Here is a 21168-nt window from a genome sequence, read left to right on the forward strand (position 1 = left end):
TATAATAACAGTCTCACTTTCTATTTAACTAAATGGAGACATTAACATCAAAGCCAGTCTGGATTAATGTTACCCACCTGACAATTATACACATAAATCCATATCTAATCAGTTATCTCTGAGCACAATCCATATTTAACATTTAAAAAAGTGCCTGTATGAGTGAATACACCCACTGACACAAAGCACCAAGCTGTTGTTTTGTCTCCCAAACCCATAATATTGGCTATTAGTTGGGGTACAACAAGAGTCTGTGTATCTCACTTTAACATACCATCATTGCATGATTGCATTAGATGACATTGCTTAGAAGGAATCAACTTTGTTAGAGGAAAAACAGTAATGTCAGTGAATTGTACAATGCTGACATCAGCATATAACCAGGCTGAGAGCCTTGACTTCTGGACTGTAAACCCATGCATTAACTCGGCACATTAGGAGAGCAGTTTTCTTCAGCAGGTCTTTATGTTGTTTCATTGGGGAGTACGTAACGCTGTGGCTCCATAACAGATTCTTCACAAAGCTTTGCATTAGGAAATAAAGCAAAAACTTTCCTAAATTGCAAATGCATCACCTGTTGCTAGGGAGCATAAACACACACTTAGACACACACACACACACACACACACACACACACACAAACAAGCATGTTTCCATTTGGAACTTGTGATGCAAACGTTTCCATATAAGGATTTATGTACTGTAATTTGGTAAACATTTCCAGTCAGTGAGATGTTGCACATTGCACCAGTTGGTTAACTGTGCATGCATGAAAGCTAGTTTTGACAGTTTTCTCGCCCATGTGAACTCTCGCAGTGTTGCGTTCAAATAAAAAAATGTCGCACAGCACAATTTAGAACATTTAACTTTAGGATTTAAACACATAATCCAGCTGTTTAGTTGCTGGAAGTGTGACTTCATTTTATGCAGGCCCACTAATCAGATGATGAATTACTTTTCCAACCCCCCTACTCATTGCCTCTACTTATCTAATCAGTAATCCAAGCAAAGGGAGCCTTAATTAAGTATAATCAAAGCCAAACACTAAACAGTGCACTCAATCATTATCAAAGGCTGAAAAATGAACATGAGGATGTCTTTAGAGACCAATTTTAGTTGATAAAATCTAGTATAGAGCCAAAATTACAGTTATACTACCCTTAGTTTGCTCTAAGAATATGCATTTTGGATTTGAGAAATAAGGTTAAACAGGTTATTGGGACCCAGTATTTTCAGCTTTCTTACTTTTACTTAAAACAAGCTGCTGCTATGGTTGCAGAAGTCTTCCAGAAGACCTGCTGTAAGGCTTGGCACTTTCAAATTAGCCTGGATAAAGTGCAGCACACCAACATTAACTGCCTTGTTTGTGTTTAAATGTCACCATCGAGTCAGTTTAAAAGATTTGGTTTTTTCTGAGAGGTTACACTGGATAGAGGCAGCATATCAATGTGGAAAGTGAAAGTTATTAAGGTGTCCAGATTAATATTTAGGAGTCAATTAATGTTTATAGTAATAAACATCAGCCTGTGCAAATTACATCATACATATATATATACACAGTTATGCTGTGTATCAAACGCAATTGACTAATACTTTATCTTAACCCTATTTACTATTAATGAATAGCATGTGAGCAACTAACACATCATTTAAAACACATTTCAGTTAATGACAGTGTTTATTCATTATTTTTATTTATTCAACAACAATAACTCATCATGTGAAGCATCCATAGCTGAGATATGAACAGATAATGAATGCTTGACAACACAACAGGTTTAGTATAGTAAAATGTGTGGTGATATATAAAAGAGCAGGCCCATTTTGGGGACTTACTGTACTCTAGTTAAGAAGATGACCTCGTTGACAAACCTCTCTCTGTATGTTTGCTGAGGCGCAGCCCATCAGTAATCCCATACCTTTCTCTATCAATGTGGAGTTTATCCAGAGTATGTGTTTGCTCAACAGTTCCATGGGGAGGAATTTAAGTAACTGACCTTGGCGGGGATTACTTTGCACACATGGGCAGATACTGCGGCCTGTTAGGCCTATTAGCTAGTGGCCGTCCGGCTGCTTTTCCACCCATGGTTTCAGAAAATGACATATGAGGTTCTATGTGCAAACAGCCCACTGGGCATCCTCCGAACTCACACCCCTGAGATACAAGACAGCTTCAAATGTGCCCTTTCTCCCTCCTCACTGCCCCCCAAGGTGAGCCAGGATGCCGATCGTGAATAGGGCCAAATAGTATTAAATCAGGGGGGCACCCACAAAACAAAATTATCTGCATTTATATCTGCGGAGTAACGTTACACATGCCACTTCTATTTCTGGGTCCTTGGATAAACACCGATTAGTATACCGCACTGGACAGGGTTAATAGGAGCTTGTTTGGTGGACAAGCTGGACACCTCAAGGCTTGGCCTCGCCGATCGATAGGAAACATTGCTGAATACGTGCACTGTAGCATTACTGTACACAGACATGTAAGTTGGTAGCAGCTGGCAAGTTTTAATTGGGTGTCAATGGACATGTCTGCCACGGTGGGAAGGTCTTTCCATGTAAGGAATGCTCTGCACATAGTCCTGTTGTTTGATTGTTTATTTATTTATGCATTCTGGGAGTTTGGGGGGGGGGACTGTGCTGATTGAAACAAACACACCACAGTATGTAAAAGAAATGCAGGGTCTTCCAGCCAGGGAGCTGAAATTTACTGCCTTGTTTTTGATACTGGAGCACAAGCTCAAGTTTCACGTCTACTCTGTATTTCTGTTAAATCTGTCCAGCAAATAGTTTTATTTATATATCAAGGAGGTTATTTATCCTGTGCAGAGGTCAGGGGTCAGGGTCAGCAGAGGATGTCACCTAGAGGGAGAGTAAATGATGATGGGGATGAGAATGATTACACCTAAATTGAACAACTATATATACACCGTAAAACATTTGTGAGCTTGTAGGCTACACAGACTGTTTTTTAACAACGTTTTAAATATGCCTATATTTCCATTAATGTATGGTCAAAATTAAAACCTTTTACAGTGACGTGAATCTGATGTATCTGATCAAGAATATGTTTGGTCTGTCAATGTATCCCTATTACAGGCAGTATCAGATATTGGAAAGCCATCAACAGCTGGTTTACCTACACGGGCTTGTAATTATGTCCAACTAAAACTACAAATGCTACATCAAAAATGCATTCAATTTAGCCTTACACGTGTATATAGGACCTTTATTCTCATTCTAGGCCATGTCAGGGTAAAATAAGGAAACTTGTTTTTATTAAAATAAGTGTGCTTTATAGACAACATTTTGGCAAAGCTAAAAAAAAAAAAAAAGACATTTGAACTAAATCCAGAGTCTAACCGATGTTCCCATTTAAACACCCACATTTGGCCCCAAGAGCAAACCTGGGAATTTGTAGGACCCAGCAGACCTCCCAGCCCCCGGCTTCACCTGTTCGCATCCACATTTCTTCCCCCTTTTTTCACTTGGGATTGCCTTCCATCGCCCCATGATAATGACCAAAAACCTCATGCCTTTAACAATGCTGCCGTACGCGGGCTGCAGCTTGCTGATCCTCTGCGCGTCTCTCGCTGGTGCCTCCCTGGCCGAGATGGTGTTCCGCTGTCCCGGCTGCACCGCGGAGCGCCAGGCGCTGTGCCCAAGGCTCACCGAGACTTGCGCAGAGATAGTGCGCGAACCGGGCTGCGGATGCTGCCCCGTGTGCGCCCGGCAAGAGGGCGAGATGTGCGGCGTGTACACCCCGAGGTGCTCCACCGGTCTGCGATGCTACCCGACGCCCGACTCGGAGCTTCCTCTGGAGCAACTGGTGCAGGGCCAGGGGCAATGCCGGCGCAAAGTGGACACCGAGACGACCACGTTCAGCCAGGAGCACCGGGAGCAGACAAGCGGTCAGTCAGTTTACTGGAAACCTGGTTTTCTTCTATCAATTTTTAATGACACTGTCTAGACTGCAGCCTGAGGCATGGTGTCGAAATGTTGCATTGTCATGAAAGCTGAACCCAAATCTGTGGAACCATTTTGCACTAGTGGGTGAAATTTCTCAGACATTTTCGGATGAAATTACATAGAGTTGTGCATTGAAGTCTGCAGGGCATCCTTTAAAGGATAGACACATTTTGCGCCCTTTAAGAGTTCTAAATGACCTTTTGCCATCAAAATTTAGCCTACCTACACACTTGAAGTAATCATGGAAGTTATGTTGCATTACATTGCTCATGTCCTTTACTATGCATTTGAGGTGTAACTTCTATTAGTCTATTTTGCTGCATTCGTGCTGCATGATGTATTAAAGTATGTGTTGCATACATCTCTTTATATTTTTATAGTGAATTATTCTAGTGTGCATTGGGGAGAGAGACCCAAAAGGGACAGTTAACCTCAGTTATATGCTTCAAACAGCTGACCCTCCACTCTATCCCAAAATCCCCCCCCAAAAAATCTGCCTTTAAAACACTGTAACAAAGAACAAGGTAGTGGCCTGCAAAATTCCCAGAAGTTGTACTGAAACATCATAGTATTGATGTTGACATTTCCACAGGGGAGTGGAGAGAAAGAAACAGAGGGAGACAGCAGGAGGAATGCCGCATTGATTGGAAAAGTGGACTTTAGGCTTTGACCAGAAATAGCTATAAAGTGATGTTGACAGTGACTACATTAACTTGGACGTCTACCTTGAGCTGGATATGTGCACGGGGATCACAGCGAAGCTTTTCGCACGACCTGGGGCCAGCAAAGCTCATGTGGTTTGTCTTTCAAGTCAGGGCAGGTCACAGTGAAGAAGAAAAGTTAACAGCCTTCATTAATTGGCTGATTTTCTGAAGCTACAAACACACACAGTCAATGAGTGTCCAGTGGAGCCAACCGTTGTGTGATTTCTACTCATTTCCAAATCCGTGCTTTGTCAAAGTTTACCTCCAGACTGACACGTGTTTGTTTTGGCACTGAACTCCTGGAACGTAGAGAAACTACGGCATTCAGAGTAAACTCTGGTCTCTGTAAGGACTCTCCACTGACAAAAGGTCCTAAATGCTTCACGACACAACTGTGATGTAATAAGCAGCCGTCATAACGACTTAATTCCACATTTATGTAACCAGTGTTTTATTTCTGTAGCCCTCTTCAAAAACTAACAAGCGAACAGTAAAACATGCATGAATTAGACAGTTACATAAGAGCAAACCAGAGAGCAAAATGCATGTACACATCATGTAAGTGCTTGCTTGCAAGAAGGCGGTTTGTTCTGTCATTGATCGGGTTTGGGTCAGGCTTCGCTTTGCAGGGTGAAAGGACTGAGATTTAGTTAAATGGGTCCAAAAGGAGAGCAGCAGAACAGCTTAGAACTAGGCTCTAAAGGCTAAAGTTGATGTTGATGAAAGCCATGCTGCAGATGGTAGAGTTATTCCTGACAAAGACAGAGCGAGTGCTTAAAGTGAAGTGTACAGCTTTCTCAACGTCAAAAGGAAACTATTTTTTATCAAGAGGACGCACTGGACTTTCTTCGTCTTGGGTCTAACTGAAATTAAATTCAAGGAGAATTGCAGCCGTGCCAATGAATCAGCTTCAAAATGAGCTTCTCCATCCAGTTCTCCTCTATTTATGGCATTCGATTTTCATACTATACTATAAATTGTTGGTTTTACAGATGCTAACTGTTAGTCTAATGCTTTTGTGGTTTGGCAAAGTTTGAGACTACACAGACTTGATTTCCTGTCATGAGTTTGTCTCAGATACACCGCAAAAAGAGAAAGTATTGACATCCCTAGATTGCAGCTCACATAGGCTGTTGAGGACAAACTTGAACGTTCTGGCTACAATTCACTGCATCTCCTCCATTCCAGGCATTGACAGAAAAAAAGCTGATTATAATGCAATAATTAAGTACGTAGTTGCATTGAGTGGAGCACGGGGAGCAGTGACTCCTGAGTGGGTTTGACATGCTGGACAAAGAATCAAAGGATGAAATATTGCAGCTGCTTTATTTGGATGTTTATAAGCCTCAACATCCTAGCATCCTGTCTTCCTGCTTATTTTAATCCAGTTTTATGGCAAAGGGACAAATAACACAACCTAGAGCTATTGGACCCAATACTCTGTGAGCACTATGTTGCATTTCAAATCCGAATAATTAGGTGTGAGTTAGTATCTGGTTAAAAGGCCAGCATGAAACAACTGGATAAATCAGTTCTTTGAAGAATTCAAAAAATGACCAGATATTGTCCTTTTTAGAGGTGAGATTTATAGAGGTGTTAAGAGGGATTTATACCTCTGCGTTAAATCTTTGCCGTGGTTGTGTACAGTACGTAGGTATGTGGAGGCACGGACTCCACGCCGTAGCCTGACCTGCACCCATAAACAGTCAAATTGTTGGACACAGCGATGCCGTAGACTTCGACGGAGACCAGTGAAGTATTTTAGAAGCACTTTTCTGGTGATTGCTAAGCGTTACTGTGCGGCCTCAAACTGAGCTGTAAGTCTTCTGGTAGCTGTGCCAAGGGAAATCTGTTCGTGGACAAATGTTACTTCATGTGAATTCACTTGCCACATACAAAGTATTTCCAATCCATCCAAACATTGCTGAAATATTTTGATCCGATGCTTTCATGTACTCTCTATGGGCTTCTCCCTTGACTGTATGCCTCCACCTCCCCGCCGATTGCCTGCGAGCTTCTCAGTACGGTAATTTGTCTACTGTGCAACAGAAAGTTGTGTGGCGATGACACAATCGTTAGCCTATTTCTACAAAAAAAATGCCTATTACGGGGCTATAACGTGGGATACAAGGTAATGGACAAATATAGTCTTGAAACACTTCAGATGTACAGTTATTCGCTGTCAAAGTGATGCCGAAATGAACGGTAGTCAATGGAATGCTAGTGGCAGGTGATGGCTTGTTAGCCTTAGAAACTTCCCACAGGAGGTACGCTATCTGGATGCGCTGGATCGCTTACCCCCATGCGTGCTCCTCTCGAAAAATGTAACTACACGTAGCGGCGACGCATGTTGCTCGGCCGTGTCCAACATGAAATCAAGGAGAGGGTTAACTTCCTGCTACGAATTTCCCACCGTGGTCCGAAAACCCCAAATTTGTCCCACCACGCCTGTAGAATCAAAGCTAATTGGTGTCACTCTCTCACTCGCTCTACACCCACTGCCCACGCACACACACACACATGCCAACCATGCAATTCCTTTAAACAGATTGATGCAAGCACCAATGCACAAGTATAAACTCCAGGCCACCTACGTAGGCTCGTAAGCTACGGCGGAAGCTCTGCGCAAAGCCTCCGCAGAAGCATAAATCACACTTAACAGCAATTAATAAGAATCAATCTCATGGTCTAATCCATCGCAGCTTGCAATGACAGCATTGAAATCCCTGTAAACTCCTGGATCAGCACTACAAACAACTAAAGAGCTCAAAGGTCAGAGCCAATAGTCTTTCGGCTCCAGAATGATCATGGGAGCTAAAACGACCTAGTGAAAGTAAGAGAGGTGGAAATCAGTCAGAGGAGAGGGAATAGGAGATTACAAATGTTTGGAAGTTACAAATTCACTTTTTGTTATTTCCGTTCAACCCAAAAGACTTGATTAGGCTCAAGATGTAATGTAACATATGAAAAAGCATCAGTGGATTTCTTGTATAAATAGCTACAGAAACACTGATCTGAACACCTGCAGGACACAATACCAAATAGGTTTTTTGTTTTTGATAATAAAACTGATTGGATGATATGTACTGGTTTATTTTCCTCTCCAGTCCTCAAGGCCACAGGCAATTTTTGTTCCCTTTTTTAAATGATTCCAAGCAACTGATCACAGCAAATCAGTGATTTAGTAACAGATATTTCTTTCATAAATCTCTTAGAAACAAACTCCCCAGAGTGCATAGAACCATTTCAAAATGCAGTTATGTCTTTTTTAGCTCAGCAGGAAGTTTATTAGGCTACACTGAAAGTACACTCACATTTCAATTTGCCATATCAAACGTAAAGTCTTTGAAAGTGCATATGATTTTTTAAACATTATAAGTAGGGCTACAAGATGCAGACGGAACAGTACTCCAAATTCAGCAAAAATTTAAATATGAAATTGGTTAAGTTGAATAAAAGACCAAACCTGTCCCAGTATTCCGTAATGGATTTCTCTGTGATGTGGTGAAAACAGGAAGATTAAATAAGATTCTCTAGGGCTGAAAGATTTATTGAAAATGTATATCAACATAGGAATTCTGAAGCCGTTAAAGTATTGTTCCCATGACTATGATTTTGATCATTTCTTCCTGTTGATTCCCTACTTTCTCCTTAAAAACATTGTACTGCGGGTCGTAGTCACGTCCGTTGTCGGAAAACATTTTGGCTTCAGAAAAGATGATTTAGAACAACGTGATTAATTGTCGTTCATTTATTGAGGTAAAATATTTTTTTGTTGATTTTTGTTCATATCGGGCAGCCCGAAGATACTTCCTTAGGTTCTGAGAAACTGATTAAAATGGGTAATTTGAAAAAAATTAAGTACATTTTGTAATTAAATTTCATAAATTTTGAGCTGAAATGTCTCCCTATTCCAAACTAACATCCACAACTTCCCCACGACATTCTCCGTTAATGCACAGTATCACTTGATGTTCTGTTCCCTGAGAAACCTGGCCTCAATAAAGGTTCCTTTTAGCCTGTCTGGATGGGCGTTTATGCAGTTGTTTTGGCTGGGATCAAACCATATGTGGCCTTGATAGAGAACAGGTTGATTAACAAATCCCAAACACAGTCCATAGTCGGCTGCTTAAATTTCACACAAATTAGAAAAAGTGAAGCTGCCCATTCATCTTCAAAATAATAATAATAATAGTTTGTGTGTTCATTTTGCCCTTGTCAGTTTTACATGTTGACAATGAAAGTCATGTGTATTAATACTGTTCTAAAAGTCGAAACGAAGAGCAAAAATGAGGTGCAAAGAAAAGTGGAAAACTCCCGTGCCATCTGGTCGCTGAAATAACATTGTTAGCTAACAAGGGGCATTCCTGTGTACCTGCGGGGGCATCCAGACAGAGCCCACAGGACTGAAATAGCTCCGAGATAATCCCACCCCACACCTCCACCCTTAGGCTTCTCCAAAAACCGGGGCATGTGTGCCATCTCCCCCCCAGGCGTTCACTTCATGTCTACCCTTGCCAAGAATCTCCTCATGCCTATTGAGATCCAGAATAACTTCCCACCCTCCTTATTTTGGTCAAGGGTGATTTAAGACAAAACATACAGTGTCTGAAATAATACTGACACTGGAGTGGAAGGGGATGTAGGGCGTTGCATAAACAGGGGATCATTTCTTAACTTGTTTTAATGGTTTACTGGGCGAGATAAAAGAAATAAATGGGAAAGACCCCTTCCATCATGTAGAATTGCACTTGACTTGTAATAGCTGGCAGAGCAGGACATGTGTGTTTGTCTGCAAAATCTTTGTTTACATGCACAGGAAAATGATTGCGGTCTTATCAATTATTCCCTTATCTTCCTCCTAACAGTGGCCATGAGGGTGGAGTCTGCTGCAGTGTCTTCAGAGCCTCCATGCACCCTCTTAATTCTCACCTTTGTGTAGGCATGGTGGACAGCTAGAGGGAAAACTCAGGGGATCCTCAAAGTTATTAGGATTCATCCAGTGGGCAGCATGAATAACTGTGCCAAATATCAAAGCAACCCACATAATAGTTGTTGAGATATTTCACTGTGGTGCTAGTGGTAACATTTTGGGACCACCAAAGTCAATAGAATACATGCTTAAATGTCATTGTATTATTTTGTTGTTCTCTACATGGTTGACAAAGATGTTGGCTGTACACATTGATGAATATACAGAATGCACAATGTGCAAAAATGTGCCAATATGCATTGTTCCCCACCAAAATAGGCTTTTAGAGCAGATGCTCTAGTGATGTAGTTTAGTAGCTGTTTGTAGTATGGGAAAATAGGACCTATTTTCTTTACTGATGTGCAATCGTAGTCTCTAAATGCTTCTTTTGTTCATTACAGGCTAATAATGAACTGAAAATAGGATTTTAGATAGATAGATAGATAGATAGATATTTATTGATCCCAAGGAAAATGGGAAATTAAGGTATTACAGCAGCACGCGTAAATCAGTCGCAAGACACAGAATGTAAAAATAAATAAGATACTAGGAAAAATATTCATACATACAATATACATGAAATAATAATAATAGAAGAATAAAATAAAAGAACAAATATTTGAATATATACAGAATGGGAAAACCAAAATGTGCAAATGCTTAAATAATATGCTAAATGGAAATAAACCAATTGTGCAGGTTGCACTTAGTGCAGTGGTGTGGTGTCTAAAAAGTCTTATCTAGCACCCAGTGATGACATGTAAAAAAGTGTTACAGTGTTATATTTAGTCCTTGCGGTATTAGTTTAATTTGTTGGTTAACAAGACATTTCAACAAAAAAAAAAATGTCGATGCCTGATCTAATTATCATGTTGTGTAATTTTGTACTGGTTAAAGCCATGCAATCTCAATTTAAGTTCAATTTTTCTGCTCTAACTTTAGTTGCAGGATAAAGCAGTGATGTTATCTATAGGATAACCCCAAGCAGTTCAGCCTTCCCTGTCTACTCACACCCCACATATCTCTCCCACAGTGGTTGAGAATGACTGTCGGTGGTAGCTGAATGGGATGCCCTACTGTGCAAATCCGATGTGTTCCAGCTTGCCTCAGTTTCGTGTCCTAGTTTAGGACCCGTACTATCGCCCCGAGAGTTCACCCAGCGGTGCCGGTAGAGAGCGAGAGGCCTGGCCTTGGATGCCGCAGTGCGTACATACGTGCCAGGGCCTGTCCAAAAACCTGCTTTTAGATGACTGTTTTGGGCCAGAAAGCCTGGAAGGTAAACCTATCTGCACTTTGCTGAGTTTGTGTTTCTGGGGAAACAGTCCCATTCCACCTTGCAGTGGATGAGAGACTCCAGCGACTCTTCGCATTGCCTTTCATCAACTTCTTAAGTGGCCCACAACCTATTTCACACCTCAGAGCTGCAGTAAAAGCCATATTGAGAGGGAAGACTTTTTTTTTCATGGATTTCCACATTCTGACATTTAAAGGGATAGTTAAGTTTTGGGTGAATAATATTCCTATTCAGATTCAGATTGGGGCTTTCCTGATGTATTTATGTGCATCTTGAACACCTATTTGCACAGGACTGGTGACATGGATGTCAATGGAATCAAGTAGCAGCTCAATTTAAGACAGCATACATCTGTTGATCTCCAGGGGGAATTTCATTAGAATAACTTTTCCATTTAAACGCAAGTAAATACTCAATATTTATTTAGTATATAAAATTCTATAATTATTGTGAATTGTATCCTTGCCTATCCTCTCTACGAAATTATATGAAACTACACTCCCCGTCTTGATCCCATTGACGTCCACTAACTTTGGTGAGCTAAGCTACCCAGTCAACATCCCTTCAAACTGCACTGCGAGATGTAAGAAAGACATCACATGCACGAGTTTGTCTTATAACAAAACACAGCGCTATTTTGTATCTATGGAAATAGGATGGCTCGAGAATGCTGATGTGGTCGGATCTTTCCCTTTTCAACCTTTCCATTCTCCACCACCCCGGCCAAGTCTGCCATTTGCTCAGTTGACCAGAATCTAGACAATCAGATATGACACTTCTGGCCTTCGTGCCATCTGGGAATTTGACATGAATCAGATATAGAAAGGAAGCATCTCGGGCCATTGTGTGGGGATTAACTCAAGCAGTAGACTGGACAGTAGGCCTGCAGCTGCTCTGTTGATACTGCTGATCCCAGGCCCACCACTGTGGAACGGCTTGAACTGCAGAGGCCTAGCGCCTAGTGTGTGTGTGTGTGTGTATATTGGACAGGGAGATCGCTGATTTTGCTGCGTACAAATTGCGCGCTCATGTGTGGATCTATATGCGATTTGACCGTGTGTTTGAGTAAACATCTCAGGTTTCCTCAGAATAGAGGGAACGATGGTGTTGCATGTGGATAATGTGGGGATTATATAAGACAGCAAAGAAAAAAAAATTAACCCCCAGCCGCCAATGTTTTGTGTTGTGTGTTTATCTGCGCCACTAGTGAATGCACACACCTGATTTCAGTTGACTTTTGAACCTTTTTGGAAAGAAACTCAGCCTTCATGGAAAAGCACAGTGTAGCGTCATAAGGGGAGCTGAAGTCCAACAACACCGGATCTATCTGATGGCAAAAGGCGCCAGCCCCTTGTTATTGCTTCGTTTGGAATTTCCTTTTCTCCCGTTCTCTCTTAGGCCTTTTGTAATCATATTCTACAACCGGATGGCAAATTTACCTCTTGCAGAGCGCAGAGAATGCCTCTCCAGTCCACCACCACCAGTAAAACACACACTCGCTTTCATTCTCTCACTGCGCCTTTCTACAAGTCTGCACTTTACTGCTTTTGCCCTTGCATAACTGTAAACTATCCACTTACTGGCCCACTATTTGACCTTCTCTACTGTCTGTCTGCTTATTTCCCCTTCTTTCCTGCGGGTGTCAAGCGAGGTTCTGCGTACATGAAATACACGCTCAACTGCAAATCTGTGAAAACAAACACTTTTCAGACATGTACTGTATATTCACATAATCTGGCTAGCTAAGCTGAGATGTGATCATGTTGCTTTCTGAGGCATCGTGAAACATTTTCTTTTGGTCTAAAATCAGCTGTTTTGGAATGACACTCCTTTTCCACTCCCCTCCCTGTCAAGCCTCAACCCCTAAGTATGCTCTGTTGTCAGAAACAACATGTTGGGTTGGACCTGATGGCCTCTCACATTGTTTGCTCCATCTGTTGGAAGAGATGGGCTTTTTTTTTAAGGTTGATGTTTAACAAGACTCCAAGGAGAGAGGAGACAGTCAAACTGAATGAAAACTGCCTGGAGGAATGACTGGATGGCCACAGGAACTCTGCTGTTGTGGCATGCAATGCATTGTTTGTAGGTAAAGGGCAATGGGACGTTTGGTATGTGACTAAATAAGAATTCTTGTTCTTAATTGTATTTTTATTTTATTTTATTGTTGTACAGTGATGGCATTTGTTGTTTTTTATCATAAGGCAGCATTCAAGACACTGTAAGTTTCATATTTATTGTCATTTAGGTCTGGACCCCTGATGTGAAATGCTTGCACTTAAATGGGTTTAAACTTATACATTATGTAATTTGGGCTAGCACAGTACTGAAGGTACTTAGGCCAGAGGTTCACATATATGAAATTCTAAACCATTTTGGTCCTTTTCCACTGCTCCACAGTTCACACTGTGACATTTCTGTGATGAGTGTGATGCATAAGGTGATCAGAGGTCATAGCTAAGAGTCTTAAGTATTAGATGTATTGATACCCAATCATTTTGATCTGGCCCGACTGGGACCAGGTCTGTGATAGCCTCATTTTAGGTTGAATTCATCAAGTGGTCTTCCAAAATACATGCTATTTTGGAAAGTGTAAATCCCTGGTGATTTTCTTCATTTATATCGCCACTTTCAACATCTGCTCATGAAATTAAATCACACCAGTTAGGAAAAAAAGCAACCATGGAAACCTAACTGTGACTAAAGTTCAGCCGTGGCCAACTTCTTCTCAGCCCACAAGCTTGTTAACGGAGCTGCATGTGGTTGCTTCGCTCTATGAGAAAGGAATGGATTGTAGTGACTCACTGATTGTGCTGATGCATTTTTAGAGCACTTTAACAGGATTTTGGACATGTCAGAGCCCCCCCACCCAACTTTATCTTTATGGAAAATGTCTGTTGTGACTATTGAGTACAAAAAATGTCACAAACACAAGGAATATAAATGTACAAAATTTGAAAATGAAGCAAATACACAACCAGGAGAGGAAATTAGCGATTACAGCAATGAGAGCAAAGCGTGGATGTGATCTATTTGCTGTGGAGGCCTTGAATTGTGTCTAAATGAAAAGAAAAAAATGCAGAGTGACTGCCGGCTGAGGAGAGAGTTCAGCTCATGGTCTAGCTGTTATATACAGGAGGGTGCACGTGAGCTACACCAAGTTTTATATATGTAATTATCACCGGACACAGTGGGAGGGACGTCGGAAAAATCCCCAAATTGTGTTTGATATTTCACTCCCAAACCCTCTCATCTTCACTACTCCTCAAGGAAAGGCAAAACTATTTTGTATAGTATTTGTTTTTCATTTTGAGCATGTAAAAGTCATCATGAAAAAAGACAACAGCAGTTTAAAAAGAGAAGGAGACAACATTTATTAGCAAATATCTTTTATATATATATATATATATTTTTTTTATTTTATTTTTTCATCTACTCCATACACTTTTTGTATATCTTTCTTATCTGTATTTATATTTTTCCATTACAAGTACTTACTTTTTCAATATTTTTTTATGGTCATAGGTAAATATTCTACTTTTGCTTTATTATTGCATATTCAATTTCATTTTAATGTCACTTACTGACACTGCAATATTGTTTCTTGTACTATGGCAACCGCACTTTACAATATCTTTATTTGAGACCACTTTTCTTTACTTTCAGTCTACCTTCTGCTCATTGTCTCTGTTTGCCTGTTTTTCTTGTGTGTTTACTTGTTGGTTTGTTTTGCTTTTATTTTAGAAAATGCTGCTGTAACAAGAAAATGTCCCCGCTGTGGGATGAATAAAGTATTATCTAATCTAATCTCATCTGTATGCGCAAAAAGGAGTAGGAAGAGGTATACATTTATTTAATCCTACCCCTTAAAAATGTAATCAATATTTACCAAAAACATTATTGGACATATGGCACTTGTCACAACCATAGTTACCTAAATACAGTTAAATACAGTAAATAATCAGACAGCTATTTACTTCGGATCTATGCAATTTAAAGCTTTCAGCTCACTTCCAGCCGCTAAAAAGTTCAAATCATTATTACCAATATGACAGCAGGGGGGCAACAGGGCGGCTTAGTGCACGTGAGAGACAGTCCTGATAGTCCCGGGTTTAACGCTTTCAGCAGTCACTGTGTCTATCAAAGTGTCCTTGAGCAAGACATCACATCCTGTCTGTCTATAGTGTGTTCTATGTCTTAATTTTTCAAACAATGAATTGATCCATCCATCCATCCATCTTCATCCGCTTATCTGGTAGTGGGTCGCAGGGAAGCAGCTCCAGTAGGGGACCTCAAACGTCCCTTTCCGGAGCCACATCAACCAGCTCCGACAAGGGAATCCGGAGGCGTTCCCAGGCCAGGGTGGAGATATTATCTCTCCACCCAGTCCTGGGTCTTCCCCGAGGCCTCCTCCCAGCTGGACCTGCCTGGAACACCTCCCTAGAAAGGCGTCCAGGAGGCCTCCTCACCAGAGGCCCAAACCACCTCAACTGGCTCCTTTTGACACGAAGGAGCAGCGGCTCTACTCCGATATCCTCACGGATGACTGAGCTTCTCACCCTATCTCTAAGGGAGACGCCAGCCCCCCTCCTGAGGAAACCCACTTCGGCCGCTTGTACCCTGTACCCTATGAATTGATGCAGTAGAAATTTGAGATCCTTACTTTTCATAGAATTTTTGTTGTGTCTCTACAACTGCAGGCGAGGCTGTGGAGGCGCTGCCTGAGCAGGGTGTGAGTGAGATCCCGGCCATCCGAAAGCCCAGCAAAGAGACCACCTGGCTGGGACCCAAAGAGAGCGCTGTGCGCCAGCACAGACAGGAGATGAAGACCAAGATGAAGACCAACAAGGTGGAGGAGGTAAAACCTGCACGGCCCAAACAGGTGAGGCGAGAACTTTTTCTTTTTCTTTTTTTCCCCCTCACTTGATTCTTGATTTTAAACTCTGGTGGATTTCTGAGGACTATCTGTCCAATCGGAGTTTTCTGTTGCGCGACTAAAACAACTTTTGATCGTCCACATTTTGTAACTCACATTATAATGCTCGTCTGGCTGCTAGTGTGACACACCCTCAAACCAAGCTAGTAAGAGCACAGGCCCGAAGAGTTCAGATAGTTGTATCCCCATGCCCAGGAGACAGAATCAAAACAGTGTGTATTAAAGACTAATTTGTTAACATTTAAATAACTTACCACACTGAAACGTCGTGCCCTCGTCTAGATTGTACAGCGCAGCCAAAGCCATAGGTTACCAGCTGATGTGGGTTTGTTTTGGATCACACTAGCGTGCTCGCCAGGACGGGCCTTACTCTGCTTCTGACTGGCTAGTAGTCCTTACCTAGGCACTGTAAATGTGTGACTCCCAAAAAATGGAGAGCTCAACACACAGGGGGAGAAGAGGAGCTTCAGCAATGTGCATTATGACGAAAAACATGGTGTTTTTTGAAAATGAAACAGTATTGATGGATTGCATCTGATACCATCAATTACATACAGTCAGTGTCAGCATGGATACAATATATGGGATCATCCGCAGACTAAACCATTAGAAAGAACAAAGCAATGTGTGGGTGACCAGAGATGACAGTCAACAACTACTATATTACTAAAGATAGGAATGTGTAAGAGTGCAGTGTCGCCTCCTTCTGGAACGCAGGGGGTGATGTTTGGATGCTGCATTGAAGTGTTTTATTGCCATATTTTAATATCATTCCGTGCAGTTAATGCTTAATCATAAGCACTAATAATTCATTTCAAAGCCTGAGAAGGAAATACAGTGAACACCCAACAACTTTAAGGGGTTAAAAACAGTCATGGCACAAAGACAAGGCTTTCATTTTTCTTCCAGTCAACAATCCCACAAACTAATGCCCTTTGTTCAAAAGGCAGCTATTTACTGACCTTAAATACACCTGACCCGCTCTGTAACCGGCATCATGGTATTTTCCATCCGCCATAAAAATCATTTCAAAGGTTATTGCTCTACCAGAAACTTGTAACTGTCTCAACAATATATTTGGCTCTGTGGAACTGTGAGGTAAACCTGAGGTCACTGGCAAGACTCGTTATTCAATAACTGGCAAGAAATCATGATTAATTTGCTCATTACAAAAACTCCTTAGCTTTATAATGTGCTCTTTTTATGTATATTAGATTTTAATGTAGTAAAAATGTATTGAAAACAACTTTTCTGCTGTGTGCATGGAACTTTTTTTAATAACCATTTAAAAAAAAAGAAAAGATTTTTGATTCATTTAAATATATACAAAATGTGACATAAAAACAAAAAAAGTCAGATCTTAGTCAATCTTAAAAAAATAATTGGAAAAAGTGATTTCTGTGCACAAAAGTTAGAATGAGTGGAATAATTGGCACTGACGATATTTATCATATTTTCCCTATCTATAACAGAAACCTGATGACTCTTAATGCCACTATACGGGCCTGTGAACATGACTCGTGTTGTTGTTTTGGCTGTTTTTTTCCAAGACTCAGTGTCAGCAGGAGCTCGACCAGATCCTGGAGAGGATATCTAAGATGCCCTTCAGAGATAACCGAGGTCCCCTGGAAGACCTGTACGCCCTGCACATCCCCAACTGTGACAAGAGGGGGCAGTATAATCTCAAACAGGTGACTCCAGGCCTTTTGGGGTAGGGTTTGCTAGGCTGAGAGGGAATAGCCACCTGGGTGTATGCGAGTATTTAGAGGGGAAAAAAAGGTGGATAAAGCATCATAACCACCAATTTGGACAGAATTGTGTTAGATTTTTACTGGAAAATAAAAACGGAGTCATATAGTTTCCCACATTCATCAAACTAGTGTATTTATATTGTTTTAGCTTACGCTACATCCTTAACATAGTGTTACGACCCTATAAATCAAAGTTACCAAAGAAGGATGGGAGGATGGGAATGTGCAAAGCTGCTCCACAGCAGCGGAGGACAACAACAACCAAAGGCGAGGTTGCCACGGTCTCAGACAGAGGCCGGTCCACAAGGACACAAGACTACTGCATCAGTAAATGATCGACCGAAACCCAAACAAAAGATAAACAACCCTGCTTTTTTGAGGAAAACGGAGTAAAACACACTTACATATGCTCTGGACATATTGTGAGTAGTGGGAGGGCAGAAGTAGTAGGGGGTCCTCCTTTATCCAGGTAGCTGACCACAGGTGTGCTTACCAAGCAATCACCAACCTGGGAAAGAAAAGGAACAGGGGGTGCCCTGACAGCTCAGTTGGTAGAGCGAGTACCCATATATAGAATATATAGAGGTTTACTCCTCGATGCAGGGGCCCTGGGTTTGGCCCTGGGTTCGACTCTGGTCTGCGGCCTGTTGCTACATGTCATTCCCCCTTCTTTCACTCCTTCAGCTGTCCTGTCATTAAAAGCTTAAAACGCCCAAAAAATAATCTCAAAAGAAAGGGAGTAGGCACACAAACACACACCAAAAAGACAATCCAGACATAACAATAGGAAAATAGCATTATTTTTGGGAAAAGTAGTACAATAATGATTTTTGATGATGCTTAACAGTGCAAATACATCTAAATAAAACATGTGCTCTGTAAAACTGATGAACTTTGGAGGCATATTTTTGCACAAACATGCATATTTGGGGTTATCACAAGTATATTTGGCTATCTAGTATGACGTAAAAACACGCAGAAATTAACAACACTGCGTTTTGTATTTCAGTGCAAGATGTCTCTCCACGGTCAGAGGGGCGAGTGTTGGTGCGTTAACCCTCACACTGGCCGACCTATCCCATCAGCCCCCATTGTGAGGGGCGACCCCAACTGCAGCCTGTACCTCACAGAGCTGGAGCTAGAGCTTCCCGACATGGCCCAGATATGATGCGGCATGACACAAAAACTGTTAAGTACTTGGGAACAAAAGAACTTCTGAGTAAGCTATATATTATCTGTCTGTGTGTGTGTGTATGTGTCTCTAGTTCATTTGATGAACTCTTAACCGCCAAATAGGATTACATGATAGAATCCAGCTTGCTGAGGATGAAACTGCAGATTATTAGGTGAAGTAAAAATCAGGCTCCCTTTTCCTCATAGATATTCAGTAGACGTCAGCTGGAGTGCCGGTGACTTTGCTTTACTAATTGTGACTTTGCTCAGATTTGCTCCATTATCAGTGTTTTGTACTGTACTGTTTGTGTTGAAAAATGAAAAAAAGCCTTCAACATATTTGTTTTTTTTAGGTGTGTTTTCCTGTCCTAGCTTGTAGACTACTGGTACGCCTAACAGAATATTAACAGATAATGCTAATAAAATGGTAACACATTCAATTTGTGCCTGCCTGTGTTTTCATTTGTAGAGGTACTTTGAATTTGATCTATTTATGATGGGTTTTATATGAGAAAAGGAAAGGAAAAGTCATGAGGCCAAGTTTTGGTAGATGAAAAATGGACTTGGAAATTCATCTATCAGTGTCAGACTTTTGGCACTGTTGCACAAACATTTCAAATCCTGGGAGAAATCTTACAATGGGGATTTATGATACTAGTTCACCTGTTTATTGCATAACTAAACTTCAGGATTTGCCAGTTTTGCCAGACTCAAACAAAACTAAAAGTCTTTACAGTCATGCTTGTTGCTACGTTTGAGGCTGCACTAAGGCAGTGCTATTTTTTGATAAATGCTAATGTCAACATGCTAACATGCTCACAATGACAAAGTTAACAAAGTGATGTTTAATGCGTGATTTCTAGTTGTTTACATCATAGTGTAGCTTACTCGTGTGGTCAAATTTGCTAATTTGAACAAAAACCTAAAGTCCAGGTTAGGCTAAGCGGAACATGACTTCCGCAGGTTGTATTATTGTTTATTGTTAAAATGATCCCCGTTAGCTTTCACCAAAGTGTGAGGAGCTAAATAAAATCACTTAACAATGATAATGTAAAAGCAGGAAAGCACTAGAGACATCATTATAAACATCATCAAATTATTCAGAATAAGTTATTACAGCATTACATTCATTATCACATTCATACAGTAAATATGGCCATTCCCTACTCCCAATTTTAAATTCTCAGATGGTACTTTCCCTGAAAGTGTGATTAAATTATTTGGACCTGATGATGGCACCAGATTAAATATCAAGGGTTTACCAAATTTAGTACAGTTCATCCTGAGGGGGACATGGATGTCTGTAGAAAATTTCATGACAATCCAATCAATAGTTATTGAGGCTTTCAGTCAAAAACACATGTGTCAACGTCATGGAGCTAGAGGAAAAAGTCAAAGGCTTACCCATGTCAGTAGGGTGCATCATCTGGGGATCATGAATGTCTGAATCCATCCATTTAGGGCTGAAACAATTTGTAATAATCCCAGTTTACGGGCTGGGTACCGTTAATGTGACGAAGACAATGCAGATTGCACAATGGAGGAAGAGAAAATTAAAATAAGGGGCGGAGAGAAGAGGCAGGCCAGAGAAAAGGACAAAAAGTTTCCATATTTTGGGATCATTTCAAGCTGAAGCAAAAAGGAAAGCTGATGGAAACCACCTGCATGGAGTGGCACATGTCATTAACAGTGTCAAGATTAGAGAGATAGCAGTCATGAAAAACAAAGCGCACTGACTCAACAAGAGTTCCCACATTGAAGACAAATGTACAAACATGGCATTTTGTGAGTACATGAACTTTATTTAAATAGTGATTTGTCATTACAAAATAAACGGAGTACATCAAATACACGCCTGATAAATATTTCACCATAACGTTCACATTAGTCTGAGATTCTGAAATGTTCCAAAGAATTGGCTGATGAGCCTCTGTCAATGCTCTAATTAAAAAATATCTCACATTACAAAGTCATTAAATGAACTGTAAGATTATAACAAAAAAAAGGGATTTTAAGCAAATTTGGAGCTATAGAATAATTGTCATTGTACGTTCAGCAGCGCTTGACTGGCAGATCATGATAACCTTTGTCAGCAACCAACGGAAAAAGTAAATCAAACAAAAGAAAATTGGTCTACATCCGCAACGCAAATAGTTTTGCTCCTTTGTGTTGGAGTGTCCCTCGTTCGACCACACAATGGGTTCACATGCAAATGAAAATTCAAAGTGGTGTGGGGCAGAAGGCACTTGAATTTACATAGGAACTCAGCGACCTTGCTCTTCGCAGGACAAAGGACCAGACAAACCCTGAGAGCAAGTCAGCGACAGATTTGCCTGTTTGGGTGGCCTATACACGGGGAAACATAAACA

The 21168-nt window shown here is 40.9% G+C and overlaps 1 protein-coding gene across 1 annotated transcript; it reads left to right on the top strand.

Annotated features, from left to right (window-relative positions):
• The first annotated feature begins 3404 nt into the window (after window positions 1-3404).
• Window positions 3405-19239, top strand: igfbp2a (insulin-like growth factor binding protein 2a). Its single transcript, XM_034865069.1, has 4 exons — window positions 3405-3914; window positions 15640-15821; window positions 17426-17566; window positions 18636-19239. Exons 1-4 carry the CDS (start codon window positions 3515-3517, stop codon window positions 18792-18794), a joined length of 882 nt encoding a protein of 293 aa, XP_034720960.1. The 5' UTR covers window positions 3405-3514; the 3' UTR covers window positions 18795-19239.
• The last annotated feature ends 1929 nt before the right edge of the window (window positions 19240-21168 follow it).

Source organism: Etheostoma cragini, chromosome 24, assembly GCF_013103735.1.
Source record: "Etheostoma cragini isolate CJK2018 chromosome 24, CSU_Ecrag_1.0, whole genome shotgun sequence".
Classification (NCBI taxonomy): Eukaryota; Metazoa; Chordata; class Actinopteri; order Perciformes; family Percidae; genus Etheostoma; species Etheostoma cragini.

Coding starts and splice junctions, on each gene's coding strand:
- igfbp2a (XM_034865069.1), top strand. CDS start 3,515: ATGATAATGACCAAAAACCTCATGCCTTTAACAATGCTGCCGTACGCG. Junction 3,915..15,639: donor GCACCGGGAGCAGACAAGCG/GTCAGTCAGTTT, acceptor CTACAACTGCAG/GCGAGGCTGTGGAGGCGCTG. Junction 15,822..17,425: donor AACCTGCACGGCCCAAACAG/GTGAGGCGAGAA, acceptor TTTTTTTCCAAG/ACTCAGTGTCAGCAGGAGCT.